The sequence below is a fragment of the Notolabrus celidotus genome, chromosome 19 (genome assembly GCF_009762535.1).
Source record: "Notolabrus celidotus isolate fNotCel1 chromosome 19, fNotCel1.pri, whole genome shotgun sequence".
Classification (NCBI taxonomy): Eukaryota; Metazoa; Chordata; class Actinopteri; order Labriformes; family Labridae; genus Notolabrus; species Notolabrus celidotus.
The window spans coordinates 25083716-25100262 of record NC_048290.1 but is presented as its reverse complement, the minus strand read 5'-3'; the positions used below and the strand labels follow the sequence as shown (position 1 = coordinate 25100262).

General features: G+C 41.6%; 1 protein-coding gene across 2 annotated transcripts in view; it reads right to left on the bottom strand.

Annotated features, from left to right (window-relative positions):
* Positions 1–16547, bottom strand: part of LOC117830760 (rab GTPase-activating protein 1) — a 97142-nt gene that overhangs the window by 77944 nt on the left and 2651 nt on the right. Inside the window, exons 2-3 of one of the 2 annotated variants that reach the window (XM_034709028.1) lie at positions 5093–5329; positions 949–978 (exon numbers count right to left, since the gene is read on the bottom strand). In XM_034709028.1, coding sequence (XP_034564919.1) covers positions 949–978; positions 5093–5245 — 183 coding nt within the window. In that variant the 5' untranslated portion in view covers positions 5246–5329. The remainder of the gene's footprint in view (positions 1–948; positions 979–5092; positions 5330–16547) is intronic. The other variant, XM_034709029.1, reaches the window with a different exon arrangement.

Sequence of the window (16547 nt, the reverse complement as noted above, 5' to 3'; positions counted from 1 at the left end):
AGATAGAATCACTGCACTAATCACCATAATAATGAGATTTAATATATGCTATTTCTAGACCAACATTAACTGCATGACAATTAGATTGTACAGCCTGTGGCAACATGCAGTGCTTTTGTCCCTAACAGTGAGCTTACACTTTAGGGGACAGATACCGTTCTTCTTTTAGGCATGCAGAGCTACATTTTCATTACATTCAACCCCAGATTAATGATTAGTAGGTAGGTGAGTTTGTTTTGTGAAAAATGTGTGTCAAGACAATCAAAGAGTCATGCCAACACTGATTTTTTCAGCTTATCAGAAAAAAAAACTAACAAGTGACGATCAAGAAGCAGGCCCTAACATGCCTCAAAAAGAGGCAGAGCCTCATTTCCTGTCCGCCCAGAGCTAACTTAAGCTGCAGAGGGCACTGCTGAACTGGGCCGTAAGGGATGAGAATACAACAAACACGTTCCAAAGAGGATCTCCATGTAAAGACAGTCATAAACAATATCCGTGCCTCAAAAGTATATGGGAAAATTCAGCAGTTAAACACAAGCAGTAAAAAGTAGCAGAGTGCACTTGGAGCTACAGTGAATATGCAGCTAGTGCTAGTGGAACAGGAATCTAATTTGAAGACTGATATAAAGCAGCTATCAGATTTACATTTAGGGTCACACATCCTACATAACTGCATGTCTAAGCAGGCCTTGAAAATGCAGGTAGTGGGAAAAGCCTGGGCAGTAGTCAAATAGATCTATTGGGTACAACTACCACCATCAACGTTTTTAAGAGGCCAAGGCCATCACTCAACAGCCGGCGAAAATACATTAAGCACAAATAATCACGGACACAATCACCACGGAATCACATCACAGAAAGAGAGAAAATCACATTATAGTTACAAGAAAGAGAGAGGTCACAGAGAGAAGAGGAGGAAAGGAAAAGGGAGTGAGAGAAGAGACTGACCTTAAAGCTGACCCCTTCCTCAGAAATCACCTGCATAACAAACAACAAGTTTAGACACACTGACTCCTCTCTGACTGGATGGGGCTGACTGGGAGGGAAATGTGCACGGAAAACCAATACATGATATCTGGATGACCGAGTGTCGTGGATGGAGTGATTTAACGGCTTCATACTGAAATCAAAGGGAGTGTGTTTGGGGCGACTTATGGCGAATCTTCGCAAAACGTACACCTCAACTCGGGTCTCCATCAAAACAAACGTGATCTCTCCAGGCACAGCAGGTGACGAGAGAAAAGCATCTTCCTAGCAACTGAAAACGCAACATCTGTGTTCCTATGGCGCCATCTGCTGGTCACTTTGATTATAGCAACAGTTACTACCTCTTCATAGAGACACATGGACTGTAATCTTATGGACACAGTATGAACATGAAAGCCAGCCACTTCAGTGCATTCAATAAAATAAAGGAGAGAGGAGGAGAGGAGAGGAGAAAGGAGGATAGGAAAGAAAGGGATGAGAGGAGAGGAAGGGAGAGAGGAGGGAGGGGAAAGAGGAGAGAATAGAGAGAAAGGAGAGGAGAGGGAGAAGAGGAGAGTAAATGAGAAAGGAGAAAAGAGGGATGAGAGGAGAGGAGAAGAGAAGAGAAGAGAAGAGAAGAGAAGAGAAGAGAAGAGAAGAGAAGAGAAGAGAAGAGAAGAGAAGAGAAGAGAAGAGAAGAGAAGAGAAGAGGAGAGGAGAGGAGAGGAGAGGAATAGAAGAGATGAGAGGTGAGAAAAGGGAGGGGGGAGAGGAGAGGAGAGGAAAGGAGAGAGGGAGGAGGGTACAGAGGAGAGAAAAGAGATGAGAAAAAAGGAGAGGAGAGGAATTGAGAGGAGAGAAGAGAGAGGAGAGAAAGGAGAGAAGGAGAGGAGAGGGAGAAGCGGAGAGTAAATCGGAAAGGAGAAAAGAGTGATGAGAGGAGAGGAGAGGGAAGAGAGGAGAGGAGAGGAGAGGAGAGGAGAGGAGAGGAGAGGAGAGGAGAGGAGAGGAGAGGAGAGGAGAGGAATAGAAAAGATGAGAGGTTAGAAAAGGGAAGAGGAGAGAGGAGAGAGGAGGGAGGGGAAAGAAGAGAGAAGAGGAAGGAGAAAAAATGAGAGGTTAGGAAATGAGAGGATAGAAGAGAGAGGAGAGAAAGGAGAGGAGAGGAGAAGAGGAGAGTAAATGAGAAAGGAGAATACAGCTAGGAGATGAGAAGAGATGAGAGGTGAGAAAAGGGAAGAGAGGAGAGGAAAGTAGAGAGGAGGGAGGGGAAAGAGAAGAGAAGAGAGAGGAGAAAAAAAGGAGAGGAGAGGAAATGAGAGAGGAGAGAAAGGAGAGGAGAGGGACAAGAGGAGAGTTAATGAGAAAGGAGAAAAGAGAGAGGAGAGGAGAGGAGAGGAGAGGAGAGGAGAGGAGAGGAGAGGAGAGGAGAGGAGAGGAGAGGAGAGGAGAGGAGAGGAGAGGAGAGGAGAGGAGAGGAGAGGAGAGGAGAGGAGAGGAGAGGAGAGGAGAGGAGAGGAGAGGAGAGGAGGAGTTATCTGAACCCTTTAGGGAGAAGCAGAGGATCATAACTAACTGGTGTCTACATTTCTTTCTTCAGAAAGTCTTTCCTCTCCTCTTGGAGACACACCTGAGTCACAAACACTAATATTTTCCCTGACAGTGAGTTCAAAGGACCCACAGCTGCCTCACAACACTGTTTGCAAACCAATATCTGCTGGCTGACTGCTAACTGCAGCCCTGACATGGATTGCAGAGGACTCACTGTACATCAAAGATATATCAGAAGCAGGTTTGAGAAGTTCTCCAGGGACACAGAACTTTGTGACACTGAATGACAAACTGGTTAAAATGACAGTTAACTTATATTTGTATCATTTCTAAGAATGATGCCTTCTTTTTCCCCTAATAGTTATATAAGGCATACTATTTACAATGAGAAGACTTGTAATAAAAAAAGTGATTCTTCATGGGCGTTAGGAGTAACAAAAAATCCTCCCTATGAACAAAACATTTTGGGATTGAAGAGCTTCCTCAGTATGAGTCAAAATGTTGAAGGAAAATTGCACACAACTTGAAGACCATAGATGAGAAGAAGGTAGAGTGAGAATGTGGGAAAAGCAAAACAAGAAATGGTTAGCCTTATGGTTAGTGTGAGACTTAGCATGTGAGTGATGAACACAACCTGTTAACAATGAACCGTGTATGGACTGAGACCCCTGACCTGCAATTCTAACAAGTAAAGCCTGATTTACTTTAGTGTTGAAGCATTTGAGAGTGTGTGGTTCTGCCATGGGGCTGTAACACAGACAGTACACTGTTTATTTGGTGATGGGGTCAAACTTTTCTATGGCTTCTTTGTGCACTTTAAAGAAAGGTGACGTTTAAGCAGATAAATGTTAAACAACATATATTTTTACTGAAATTTTCATGTTTTTCAGAACCAAAAAAACTAGCTAAGATCTAGCTACAAGATAGCATCGAGTATATTGTCCTCTGATGCAAATCAATCAGGAGACAGATCATAGTTGTTGCAGTCTGTGTGTCAACGACAAGTAAATCTGTACATATTGAGAGTCCGGGAGGGTTTGTCTGTGACTAGGGATCAGAAATGTCTACCTACTCCTCATGTGACAATGTCAGGAGCTGTACTTAGCTGGCCTAACAAAACAAATTTACAAAAGATGAAACACTTTTACAAAGTTGGAGACAAATTTACATTTTGGAAAAACATTCTTACATTTTATAAAAAACGACATCATCAAAACACTTTTACCAAGGCCAAAACACATTTACATTTAAGAAAACAGATTTTCAAAATCCAAAAAACCTTTTACAAGTAATGAGACAATTTTACAAACAACTTAGCACTTTTACCATTTCTGAAACAAATTAACATTCATTTTAACAGAACAGGGAATGTACCAAACACCAGAAATGATCCTGTATCAAATGGAGTACCGGTACCATGGCTGATTTAATGGGCCGTTCGCAGTTTCACTGTACCGGGCCCGCCGTGTGTACTTAGACTTGCATGGCTTAATCTTTGAGACAATGCTACTGGAAGGATCAACCAGGTAAGCACCCAAGTTGGTTAACACACTTTGTGTAACGTCATTTGGTTTCTCTCCATCCAATTAAAGTAATTGACCCTTCACTCGATCACTTCCAGATCACTTCCGGTGTTTGGTTCATTCTCTTTCTGTTAAAAATGAAATGTTGATTTGTTTCAGAAATGGTAAGTGCTCCGTCGTTTGTAAAATGGTCTCACCACTTGTAAAAGTGTTTTTTTATTTAGTAAATTTGTTTTCTTAAATGTAAATTTGTTTTGCTCTTGGTAAAAGTGTTTGGTTAATGTCATTTAGTTTTATAAAATGTAAAAATGTTTTCCAAAATGTCAATTTACCCCAACTTTGTTAAAGTCTTTCATCTTTTGTAAATTAGTTTTGTCCTTCAGGGCCACCGTACTGGACTTTATAATTAATTTGAGCAGGAAGCACACTTTTGCTTTTCCTGGATCTGTGGGGCTTGGGCGTTTTTCTACTCACTGATGACAGAGAAGGACATTAAAACAGAATCCCAGGTAAACATCAGACACGTGTTGGTTGATATAGAAGTTAGGCACTGAGGTGTATGAATGAAATGAAAAACAGCATTTGGGCTGGGACCGAGACTTTTAAAGCACACTGTCACAGTTGTTAAGGATCCCTGGTTGATGACTGTCAACCACTTGGGATGGAGAGCCGAAAGCCGGAGCTTGATGTGCGTATAGAGATTCAACACAGGAATTATAATTCAGGCTTTACATTGGTTACAAATGGAAAGAGATGAAATGTGCGTTATGATGTTTTGGTAAATCATGCTGTGATCTCTTAGATCACTTATAACCTGGACAAAGACAGAGAGCTATTAAAGCAATAACCATAAAGTCTGTAGTCTATTTCCAGTTTTTATCAGTATAGAGAATACTCAGGAAGCATCTCAGGAGAAGATTAATGCTCATAAGGTGTTATCCATGTAACTGGGAACCGACTCATCATACTCGGCACCTCATCTCTGATTTGACCAGTACAGCTCTGAAGTCTCCCTCGTGCCTCCGTCCATACCTACACCCAACCATCCTTACCTTCAGTCCTGTCTTTTCGTCATCACTACCATTATTAGTGGAGGAGGGTGTCTCGTCCCCCAGCCGGGACACAAGGACAAAGTCCTCACTGTTGAGAGTGGACACTGAGTCCGAAGACACGCTAATCTTCCCCACCGAGCCCTTGTCATCCATGGCTGCCGCTGTTTAAACTCAGCCACGCTGCTCATGAATGGAAGACGGGAGGAGGAAGTGGTGGGAGATGATGAGCAAAATCACCTAGGAAAAGAAACAAAAACGTAAATAAAGAAAAGAAGCAGAAAACAGTCATGATGTGATGAAATTCATGAAAAGCATCTTTGAAGGCAACCAGAAACTTAGTGAGAGAACCTATCTTGACCAACTCTCTACAAAGAAAAGGATAAGACGTTCATTATTCACTCTGAGAGGTCGGTAAAATACCTGAAGGAAACTGTGAGGCAGCTTTAGAGAGTGGGCGCATAAAAGGAGAAAAAAGAGGGTGCAAAGTAAAGGTCAAGCAGAAGCTTACTTTAAGTGAAAGTGAAGGCTGCAATGAAGAAGAAAGTACAGGAAGTGACAATCTGGGGGTCATTTGAGGCAGATTTGTCTATCTCAGCAGAATAAAGACGATAAATTAGCAGAATAGCCTGATGCAATGCAAGGCCGGGGGGAGGCAAGTGTCAATCTGAAAAAGAAATATGCTTATGCAAGTGAAGAAGCAAGGACAAACTTTTCAGCTTGCTGCAACAACCAGCTTGTTCTTTCCAGTCTGGAAACTCATCAAGATTTAATTGTGGTCCCCTACCAACATATAACTACAACAAACACATAGCACTAAAGCACACAGAAAGGACGCGCTGAATGTGCGTATTGCTATGCATGCACTCCTTTCTGCAGGAGTGTACTGCAGGCCTGCTACCACAACCACAAATAACCTGAGCAGATCCCTGCTGCACACTTCCAGTGTATCCATCACTCCATCTTCACTACAGATATGTGAGTCTTAATCCATGAGAAGAAGTCCTGAGATTAACTGATTAATTAAAGGGTTCATTTCAGTTAAGGCAAGATCAGTTGTGATTCTGTGTCTGGCGGGACAGTAACACAGGACTTCCACCAGATCCGTGTCCGGTCGGTCCCCTGGAGTCATGTGACCCAGGTTTTCTCATGGTAATTACTGAATCAAGGATTCTCCTCCTCCTCTCCTGATCCATGTTGTCTTTCTGGTCCTCTGAAAACCTCTGACCTGTTGACTCCAGGCCTGGCTCCCCTCATCATGACGGTTTGTTGTTGTACTTAAAGTGAAATACGATCTGGTGATAACACAGAGTGTTTTATTCTGAAAATCAACCGGGTGTTTTCATTTTGTTTTGGTGCCTGACTTCCTGTCCCGCTCGATCTGCTCTGTGCAGATTGATGCGTCATGCTCTGGCATCCTGCAAAAATAGAAGTCTTGTGTATCTGATCCGGTGGACTCCAACCTGCCGGATCACAGACACAGCTGGAACGCAACAGAGCGGCTCCAGTGGGAGGTAAAACATTGACTAGAATAGAAATCTATCAGATCCGGTGCCTTGACAGATCGGAGACGGACCGGACACAGACGAAGCACTTTGAATTAGTCTTTGTATGAATGGTGCTTTGGTGCCCCCAATTAAATTTTGTGATAGCGAAATCTTTTTTCCAAAAATGATGTGTAAAATTAGGAGAATGTTCTACAATCTCAGTCATCATTTTATTTAAAGGAAGAGGAAAAGCATGAAAATAAACATTTTTTGGGTTTGAACCCGTCTCTAACCGTCCAACACTTCAGAATGTAACCTTGATGTTTCACAGAAGGAGGTAGGAGTGAGGACATGTTTTGCTTTACAAGCAAACAGAGGTAAACCTCCATTGTTACAGCAGAGAGAGAGAGAGAGAGGTGCCAATGAGCGTAACACAGGAAGAAAGGAGCAACAGAAGGTTCTGGCAGAGGTTCAAGAAAAGACCAAAACAAGTTATTTTTGGCCTTATCCCCCCCTCCACTCCCTTTACATCCTCTCTCATCCCTCCATTTTTGTCTTTCACTATTCTTTTCTTCTCTATGCCAACCTTGTCTAACCCCGACCCCTAACATCTTGTTATTTTAGCCGTTATTGCTCTCACACAAGCACTGCCTTCACACTCCTATTTTACTTTCAAGGTTTTACTTGATGTTTTTTTCATTCCTTTTGCTTTTATTTCAAAGCCCTGCCCTTCCTCTTGAAAGCAGGTTGAACAATGGAGAAGTAATGGAAAAAGCAGAAGGGTCAAATGAGTTCATTTGTGTTGCTTATGATAATACAGTTTGAACGGCCCAGAATGAACCTCGATGGAGGTAGCTATTTCTGAGTGAGAGGGTTTTTTAATCACTACTGACATTAATGTTATTATAAGGTTAGAAACACACAATAAGCTACAAGCACAAGTTTTTCTCCTGTACAGCAAAAGTGATGTTAAGACACATGGTCACGATGTACCATGATTAGTAGGGATGCACCGAAATGAATATTCTTGGCCGAAACCGGAAGCCAAAAATGAGGAAACCAAGGCCGAAAACTGAAAAACCAAAATAAATGATTCTGCCAATTATTAGAAAGGAGACCGGGGACAGTTGTAACACGGGTCATTTGTAACACTTGCACTTGTTCCAATCAGGAACAAGTTAGGAATCACCTGATTCACTCTGCACATGCTCAGTTTAGTTGCAGCTAGTTTGTATAGCAGTTTGAACACACTGGGTTAAAGGAGCTCAAAGTTATAGACTGAAATGTCAAAAATGTTACAACTGTCCCCGGTCTCCCCTACCGTTGCATTTCTGGCTCTGACTGTACTAACCTCACTAAAATCAAGGATCTCATTGAACATGTCAGACAACGAGGGTGCATGCCCCTCATCTGGTTCAGAGAGACCAGTCCTTTTTTCTGTGCTCTGTTCTCCTGCGCTGTGTGCTTCTCAGTCTCCAAGCCGGTTCTCCACATCCATCCCAGCCTGGATCATTCCTTGTGCTCGCTGCTTTATTCCCACATCCAAGTAATGATCTTTATAACGCGGATCAAGTACAGTCACGATGAAGTGCAGAGGATCTGAATAGATCTCAGTGAAACGTGTGCTGGGCGTTACATTACGGCTCCGTCTATGAAGCGTGCCCCCTGCGCCACTCCGCCAGAGATACGCTTCAGGTTTATTTTCGACGGAGCCCGCGTCCAGCACGTGTCAATATGCACAGAAAAGAACGACCTGGACAGGAAGTCAGGCACGAGGATCACATGCAACATCCGCCAATCTCAAAATAAAACACCATATACGGACTCCCGGCCGTTTAAAGATTGTTTCGATCAGAAATACTCAACGATCATGGATGTAAGCTACAAACAGCCACAGATCTGTGATCCAGAATTATCAAAATTATAAGATTTTTTATTATTAAACTTATCTAAACCTGCAAAAACGAAACTAACAGTTCTGCAGCATACTCAGTGCTGATTAAAGCACAAAAGTAATGGAATACTCTCCAAATGAGCAGAAATTCAACCACAGAAAGGCTCTGTGACATGTTGTTTGTATGTGGTTCTCTCTATGCTGGATCCAGCTGATCCTGCCTGCTCTGTGCTGCGCTACGCTCCCAACTCGCGTCCTGTGGACCAGACGGAGCAAACACGCTGCGGAGCCCTAACGTGGCGCACACGCATCCTGTGGACTCCCCGGGTAAGAGTGTACTTTTCTTTGTTTTCACTCCGTGGTCCGTCTCAACCTCTTTGTTTAGAAGACGCTTTGGTGCTGCAATTAAAGGAACAACTATGCAGACATGTTGGCCCTTATCCAGACAAGCATGTACTGGCCGCGGTTTTTGCTTGCGTCATCACAACATTCTGTTTCGGCCATGTTGTTTCTGTCATAAAGTATTTTGGCCGAAAACCGAAAATGCACTTTTGGGTCATTTTCGGCCGAAAATTTTCCGTGGCCGTATTTTCGGTGCATCCCTATTTTCAAGTTAAGTACAAATGTGTTATCAAAGACTTTTTTTCACTTTGGGCCAAAGAGAGACTGACATGTCATGGGAAGCACATCAGCTGATCTCAGCTTGAAACACCAGTTTGCTTTCATAAAAACATAATAGAGCATTTAACTCAGTTCAATGTGTTTCACCGCTCTGTTAGAGAAATAAAATTAAGATCACAATCCTTTTTGTTTGTACTCATACAGACCAAACAACAACCATACACAGAAAAGAAGAAGAGGATGTGGTCTGTTAGTTTCAAAGCTGAAGGCAGTACAAAGGTGCCACACAGCATTCTTTCTAATAACCATTAGGGGGCATTTGATGTGGCAAAAAGATGTCCAACTTATAAAACAATATAAGAAAAATGAATTTACCATTTGTTTGTTTGTTTGTTTTGTAAGCTACTTTTTGTTTGCTGATCTGTTTTTTAATGTTGTTTTTGCCTTTATTGATGACAGCTGAGGAGAGAAATGTGAGAATGTGTGAGAAAGAGACATGCAGCAAACAGTCATGGCCAAGGAAGTCCAACCAGCAACCAGGAACCCTCCACCTTTATTTATGGGGCGCGCACTTAAATCACAAAGCCAATCAGTTCCCCAAAGTATGGTTTTGACCGATCAGAATCAAGTCTTTAACCCAGCCAGGTAATAATTTGCTTTAACAATCCCCTCACAATACATTATTCCTTACATCATTTATGGTCTCGTTTGCTGGTTTGAAGTCTTTCACATAGAGCTGGGCGATATTGACAAAGATGTTATCACAATAACATTTTTCATACAGGTCGATATGAATAATTATCACGATAAACATTAAATCTTTATTTCATTTGAATTTAAAGGCAGATTTTTGTTCCTGAGTGAAAATTGAAGATGGTTTGTTAGCTTGTATCTGGATTTAGTCTGTGATAGGCTTCTTGAATCTCTCATTTTAAACAACGCCAATTTGCATGATCTTATTTAAATCAACCACTACCCTCTAAGGCTACTAAGGATTATGGGCAGAGTGATATTGTTCCCAAAGTGCAGTGAACGCTGTCTCTTGTTTCAGCTGCATTTACATTCCACTCCAAATGTCTTTAAGCCCCGCCTACCTCTCACCCTGCAACATGGTTGGTTCAATGTTCAATTCTTCTGTTCATTTAAGGCACATTAGCGCCCCCTCCCTTTCCAGTGGATGGGAGGTGTAATAACAAGGGATGGGAATTTACAGTAATCTTTGTACTTAGGCATGGGTACTGAATTCGGTACTTTTATAGGTACCGACCAAATTCCGTCGGTACTACCGAGTACCGATTCACGTAAAATCAAACGGTACCATGTTTCGGTACCTGAACGCATCCCTGTGACTGTGAGGGAGTGGAAGAGGAGGCGAGTTTCTATACTTTCGCCCTATATTAATATATGGACCCTCTCGCTCCGACTACCTGCCCTGTTTATAACTGTTCCTGTGTGCATGAATGCCCAACAAGTAAGTTGTGTGTCCTGTTATTATAAAGAGACGGAGAACTGACTTTTTCCCATCCGCAGGCGTTCACGTGTGTTCATTGATAAACTCCCGAAAGACCAATTAGACGCCAGGAGCACGTGTCAGCTAATATATCTAATCACCTATATAATCCTGTTTCTGTTCATTTCATGTTAAATGAAATAAATATGTTAAATTAAAAAAATTGAGATTTTATTTTTTTTAAATTAACATTTATTACTACATAAACACACAAAAGTACTAAAAATTTGTACCGTTGAGTACCGGTACCGATTCCCGTATCGGTTCAAATGTGAAAGGTACCCATCCCTACATGTACTTGATTACTCGAATGACCTAATGAACGACTACTCGAGTACTCGCAATTATTTTATTTTTTTTGACTGTAAACAAAAATAAAGAAATAAAAGTCACTTTTGGTTATTATCAGGCTAATCTTCTCCTCTCTGGTTTCATCACAACGATGTGTGCTAACAGGGCGAGCAAAAGACGTGATGTGAGACTGCCTGTTATCTGTCTCTGCTGTTTTCTCCTTGTGCTTTAAGCGTACGTGGTTAAGCATCAAACTAGTATTTCTATGGTATGCAAGTTTAACGCCTCATATCTTGCACTGCACATTAACTTCATTGTTTTTTCGAAGTACTTCCAGACATCACTTTCTTTAACTAACATGTCGCAGGTGTCGCAGACGGTTCTGTATTTGTTGTGCTTTTGCTTTCGGTGGAATAATATGTTCCTGGAGAGTTGCCGTAGCTGCCATAAAACCAAATACTCGGGTATTCGTACCCATCCCTAGTATATAACCACCCTATTGTCCAAATATGGTCTTGTCTGACCCCAAATAACAAGATGCAGAGCCAGAGTACGATAGTCAAGGCTTCTAACTTGAGAGTGACATATCAGTTAATGTAAAAACAAAAGCATCCTCAGGGAGTTTCTTCAGTTCAGTTAAGTTAAGACTTATCAACTTTAGTCTTTTGCAAAAAATAAAGAATAGTAGTGAGCTTCAAAGATTCCTGTTTCAAGCAAAGAACAATGAAACTTTATGAGGCTTTGCAGTGGGGCCGTGTTGCACACATGCATAAAAAAAAACCAGAAAATAAAGTACTGTGTCACGTTGGATCACACATACCCTGCAAACACGCATGCATGCATACACACGCACACACACAAGCAGCTATACCATGAACACAAATAAGCACTCACCGACAGGCACACATGTGCACACACACACACACACACACATCCCTCTGACTCTGTCTTTTGACTAGCTGGCGGCTCCAGCAGCCATATAATGGGTGCCTTGTCACCCTGCTTCCCTCCACTGCCTCAGAAACAGCCCTCTGCCAGCTCCTGCCATGCTACACTGTTCTTTATCAACCTTTACAGTGCTTTGTTACGCTGCCAACAAGACATACAATACACTGACTAACATGTAACTACATTAGCAACAGCATCCTTTACCCAATGCTTCACACTGCATGGCAGACATTTTTAAGCTTGTGAAAGAATACTGACAGGGTTGAATTTTATAAAACTTATTTTATAGATTAATCAGAGAGAGAAAGATTAAATCTATCTCTCCCTTTTCCTCAGCCACACCCTTCCTTTTCATTTCTTCACTTTCTGCCTTATGAAGATTTACAACAAAGCAGCGTGTTAGAGAGCTGGAAAAGAGAGAAAAGGGGAGATGAGGAGAAGAAAGAAGCAGGAAGCAGTTCACGCTGATAGAGCGCTGTTGTTTCTGTCACCCGGACAACAAGGCCCCCGTCATCCACAGTGTTGTATGTAGTCCAAACCACCTCTGGCAAAAGGAGTGATACTCTGGCAAATATTTTCACTGCTCACGTGGCCTCCTACGTCTCAAAGGAAGTTCAGATTCACCCTGGATCTCAGAGGCAGCTAAGAGGAGATTCTTTCATTAGAAAAAGAGCTGTCAGGTTTCAGAAAGGGAAAGACACTTTGACATGTTCATTTCTGTCAATTTAATAATAGGTTCAGATTTTGCAAAACTTGACTTGAACAAGATACCCACAAGGCCCGATCTTGAACGAGACATTTTAAAAGTATTTTACGTCATCATTGCTGGGATGCTCTGTGACATGAGACACAGACAGTGCTGAAGGTGATGTGAAATATCAGGTGTTATGTCCTCTGCCAAACAAACTACACATCGACTCCAATTACAATTACTTTGAGCCTCCTAGCAAACAGGTACAGTGGTCCCGCCTGTCAATCAAGTCAGCTGTGCCTCTCATTGGAAAACTAGTAATCTTAATATCATCGAAATTGCAGCGTTATGAAAAAATTCACCCCCCGTACAGTGTGCGCCGATCGAGGAATGAGCTATCCAGACTACACTGGTCTTTTGTACCAGACTGTAAACATGTTTATTTCTGCTGTAAAGATCGGCTTTTTAGAATGTGTGTTTTTGTGGTTTCAGGCTTCAATTCTCGTGGCCGGAGGTTGCTGCTTGACAAAACATGTTAATTGAACTATAAGATAATACATTCATAAATGAAAACTTAGAAATATAACACTTTTTTTTGTAATTAGTATTTTATTGATTAGAAATAGAATACTTAAACTTAAAATGTTATGTGTCGGCCGCGGACATAGCCTGTGGTTAAGTTGGGCGCCCTTATAGCAGCTGGTCCAGGTTCGATTCCAGCCTGATTCCAACATGTCATTCCCCTGCGCTCTCCTGGTTTCCTACACTATCCACTGTCCTCTCCTCTATCAATAAAGGTGTAAAAGCCCAAACATATGACTGTAAAAAAAAAGAAGAAAGCTGTTTAGATTTGGAAGAAAATGACTGACAAGAAAGTTTGACCTCACTAAGCTGTTTGTCACAGAGGGAAAAAGGAAAACATATTTACACTATATTTTCTTAAATCAATCTGTTAGTCAAAACGTGCCTGGCCCTGTCTTCTCCTATTTTTTCCTCTTCTCCTCTCCTCTCTAACACTCTCCAGCTGAACGGGTTGTTCTGGGCTGCCAGCTGGGCCCTGCGTGCACCTCACGAGGGAGAGGAAGACACAGCCAGACACAGGCAGAGAGCATTCAGGCTTGCAACACAGTCCCTTTTTCGCAGACTCGCCTCGCTTCGCAGCAGTGATTCCAAGCAGAGATAGCAGGAAGAAAGGGAGGGATGGAGGAGGAAAAGAAAAAAGGAAAACGGAAAATGCTGAACTACTATTGGAGGTAAGTCACGAAGTGCAAGACGAAATATAAGACACAGAAGAGGAGCTCCTCATGACATAAATCATCAACCCAAAAGTACAAGCATGCATAACATCATTAATACCTTGTGTGTATATATATATATATATATATATATATATATATATATATATACCATGAATGCATATCCATGAATGAAACCTCAAGCAACAAAACAAGCTCACGTGTCCACTCAGATCACACACCGCAGGCCTGTCTTTGACCTCAGTAACAAAGCAGTGGCTGCAACCAACACCTCCTCTGTGAGCTAAACAATGTTGGTGCGTCTGCTGGTGAATAAGAACAAAAGTACCACGTTTAAGTTTTGTTGGTTTGTAATTTTAAGCGTGTATGTGCCCCGACAACAAACAGTTGTTAAGGCCATGAGGAAGTATCACTGTTACTTGCTTAATGTGCTATTAAAGAGAAGGTCTGTTAGGTAACAGTTTTCTGTATTCTATGCAAAAAAGGTGAGAGAAAGGTCATGACTTTTACTTTCAAGTAACTACATATGAACAAGGGTCGTTAAGTCTCAAAGGTGTTTTTTAAGTGTTTTCAGAATGGTTGCAATTAGATATGTCAAAAATGAATCAATTAATTAATTGTTAAGAACGTACTCACTGTTTTAATTGTATTATTTTGGATGGATGCCTACTTGTAACAAAACAAATATTTATGCTTGGATATGATACCTTTCCATTAAATTACCCTCAATTCCTCACAGACTTTAAAAAGAGGAAGAGTTGTTGATGTTTTAAACTGTCCCAGGTGTTAAGTTTGTGATAAGTTCAGAAGAAATGTTATAAATGTGACCATGGCTATTTCAATCAAATTCAGTCTCCATTTTCTTCGACAGCAACTGCAAGGCCACACTGATACACTACAGCTAGAGCTAGACCTCACCCACCGCTCTGTCTACAGCAGCCCCACAGATGACAGGTGCATCTGAGGGGCGTTGTTAGGATTTCAGAACATCCGGAGTTCAGTTCAAACTCAGTTGCAGATGGAGCTATTATTGGAAGACCACAAGCGGACACATTAGGACGTGTGGAATGTGAATCTAAACAGAAAGTGCATCAGGCATTAGATATGATGTATTTCCTTCTGAGTAAGGGGATTAAATCTATCATATATACTGTATACTGTATATTTTACTACGGATGGCTGAAGAAGAGACATTGAAATGCAGATGCTTTTAAGTTGCTGTTTTCTGCATCTTTTTGAATGAAAAGCTGCATTTAAGGCAAATAGTATTGTTTAACATTGTTAGGTTTTTATGATGTAAAACCATAGACTGTATAAAATATGGACGTAGTGTCAGTGAAGTCACTCATCTGTTTCTGAAGCGCTGTTTTGGAGCAAATCGTCGGCTGGAGGCATATTGGAAATGCTGAACTCAACCTAACTTCTGTGGAGCTAGTGTGAGGTAAAGAGGCGGGCTTTGAGCCTCCTAGCCAACAGCTACAGTGTTCCCGCCTGTCAATCAAGTCAGCTGGGCCTCTCATTATGTAAAATAGTAATCTTAATATTGTCAAAATTGCTGCGTTGTGAAAAAATTCACCCTCCGTACAGTGTGTGCCGATTGAGGAATTAGTTATCCAGACTACACTGGTCTTTTGTTCCAGTCTGTAAACATGTTTATTTCTGCTGTAAAGATCGACTTCTTTAAATTAGAGTGTTTGTGGTTTTTCCGCTACTTCTGGAGCCAGGCTCAAGCGGACCCTCAAGGAACTGCAGTTTTTAACACTTCCGCATTGGCTTCAATTCTTGCGGCCGGTGGTTGCTGCTTTGTGTAAACCTTGAGCACATAAGTAACAGTACACGCTTGTTCTTTCGTACAACCTAATTGTACCATCTTCATCTTTACACTGCTGTGTATTTTTATGACATCATACTAGTCCTATTTTGACTAACAATATAAATAAAACAGAAAGCATATGATGCATTTGATGACGCATTGACCTTTCCTCTCCCTGTGTTCGCATATTTATGGTTGTTAAAAAGGCAAATATTTGCGTATTCACAAATCAGAGTTGTGTGTTTGTGAGCATGTGTCACCTGCCATACCTGCATGAGGATTTGAATTAATTACTTGAGTTTCAGGAAACAGAACGGGAACAAAGAGCTGAGTTAATCAAAAGGACAGTTGGCACATTTTGCTTATTGCATGATATCCATTACTAGGAAGTGGTCCAACGGACAGGAGCTTTTGGTATAAACAACCCTGTTATTGTCAATGACAATGGCCTTGGGCATTAAGAGAACAGCAGCTAGTTTGCTCCTGTAACTTTGAGTGTCTCACTATAATTGGAGAGAGAGAGAGAGAGAGAGAGAGAGAGAGAGAGAAACAGATTATAGCTTAAGGATTACTTAAATCATTCAAATATTTACAGGCAGGGCGTAAAATTAACACCCACCAAGCGCCAATGACGGGTAAAGAACTAGTTTGGGTTGTAAAACCAAAACACACCCGCCAGTGACCTATGGAACATTTAGTATTGCATGTGAGGTTTTGTTTTCATACTTTCGCCAATTTCTGCCGACTGTCATGTTATTTTGACCCTCGCGGCACGCTGTACTTGTGTTGTAATTTGGTACGTCGGGAACGGCGTGACGTCATCTACTGGAGTTCTATTCATTCCCTTTGCTTGGCGGGAAGAGCTTTTCGAGGAAGATGTGGCGTGAAGCCACCAGAAACAAAAAGGATAAACAAAGAGGCGGGAGACGATCAAGAAGAGGAACAGA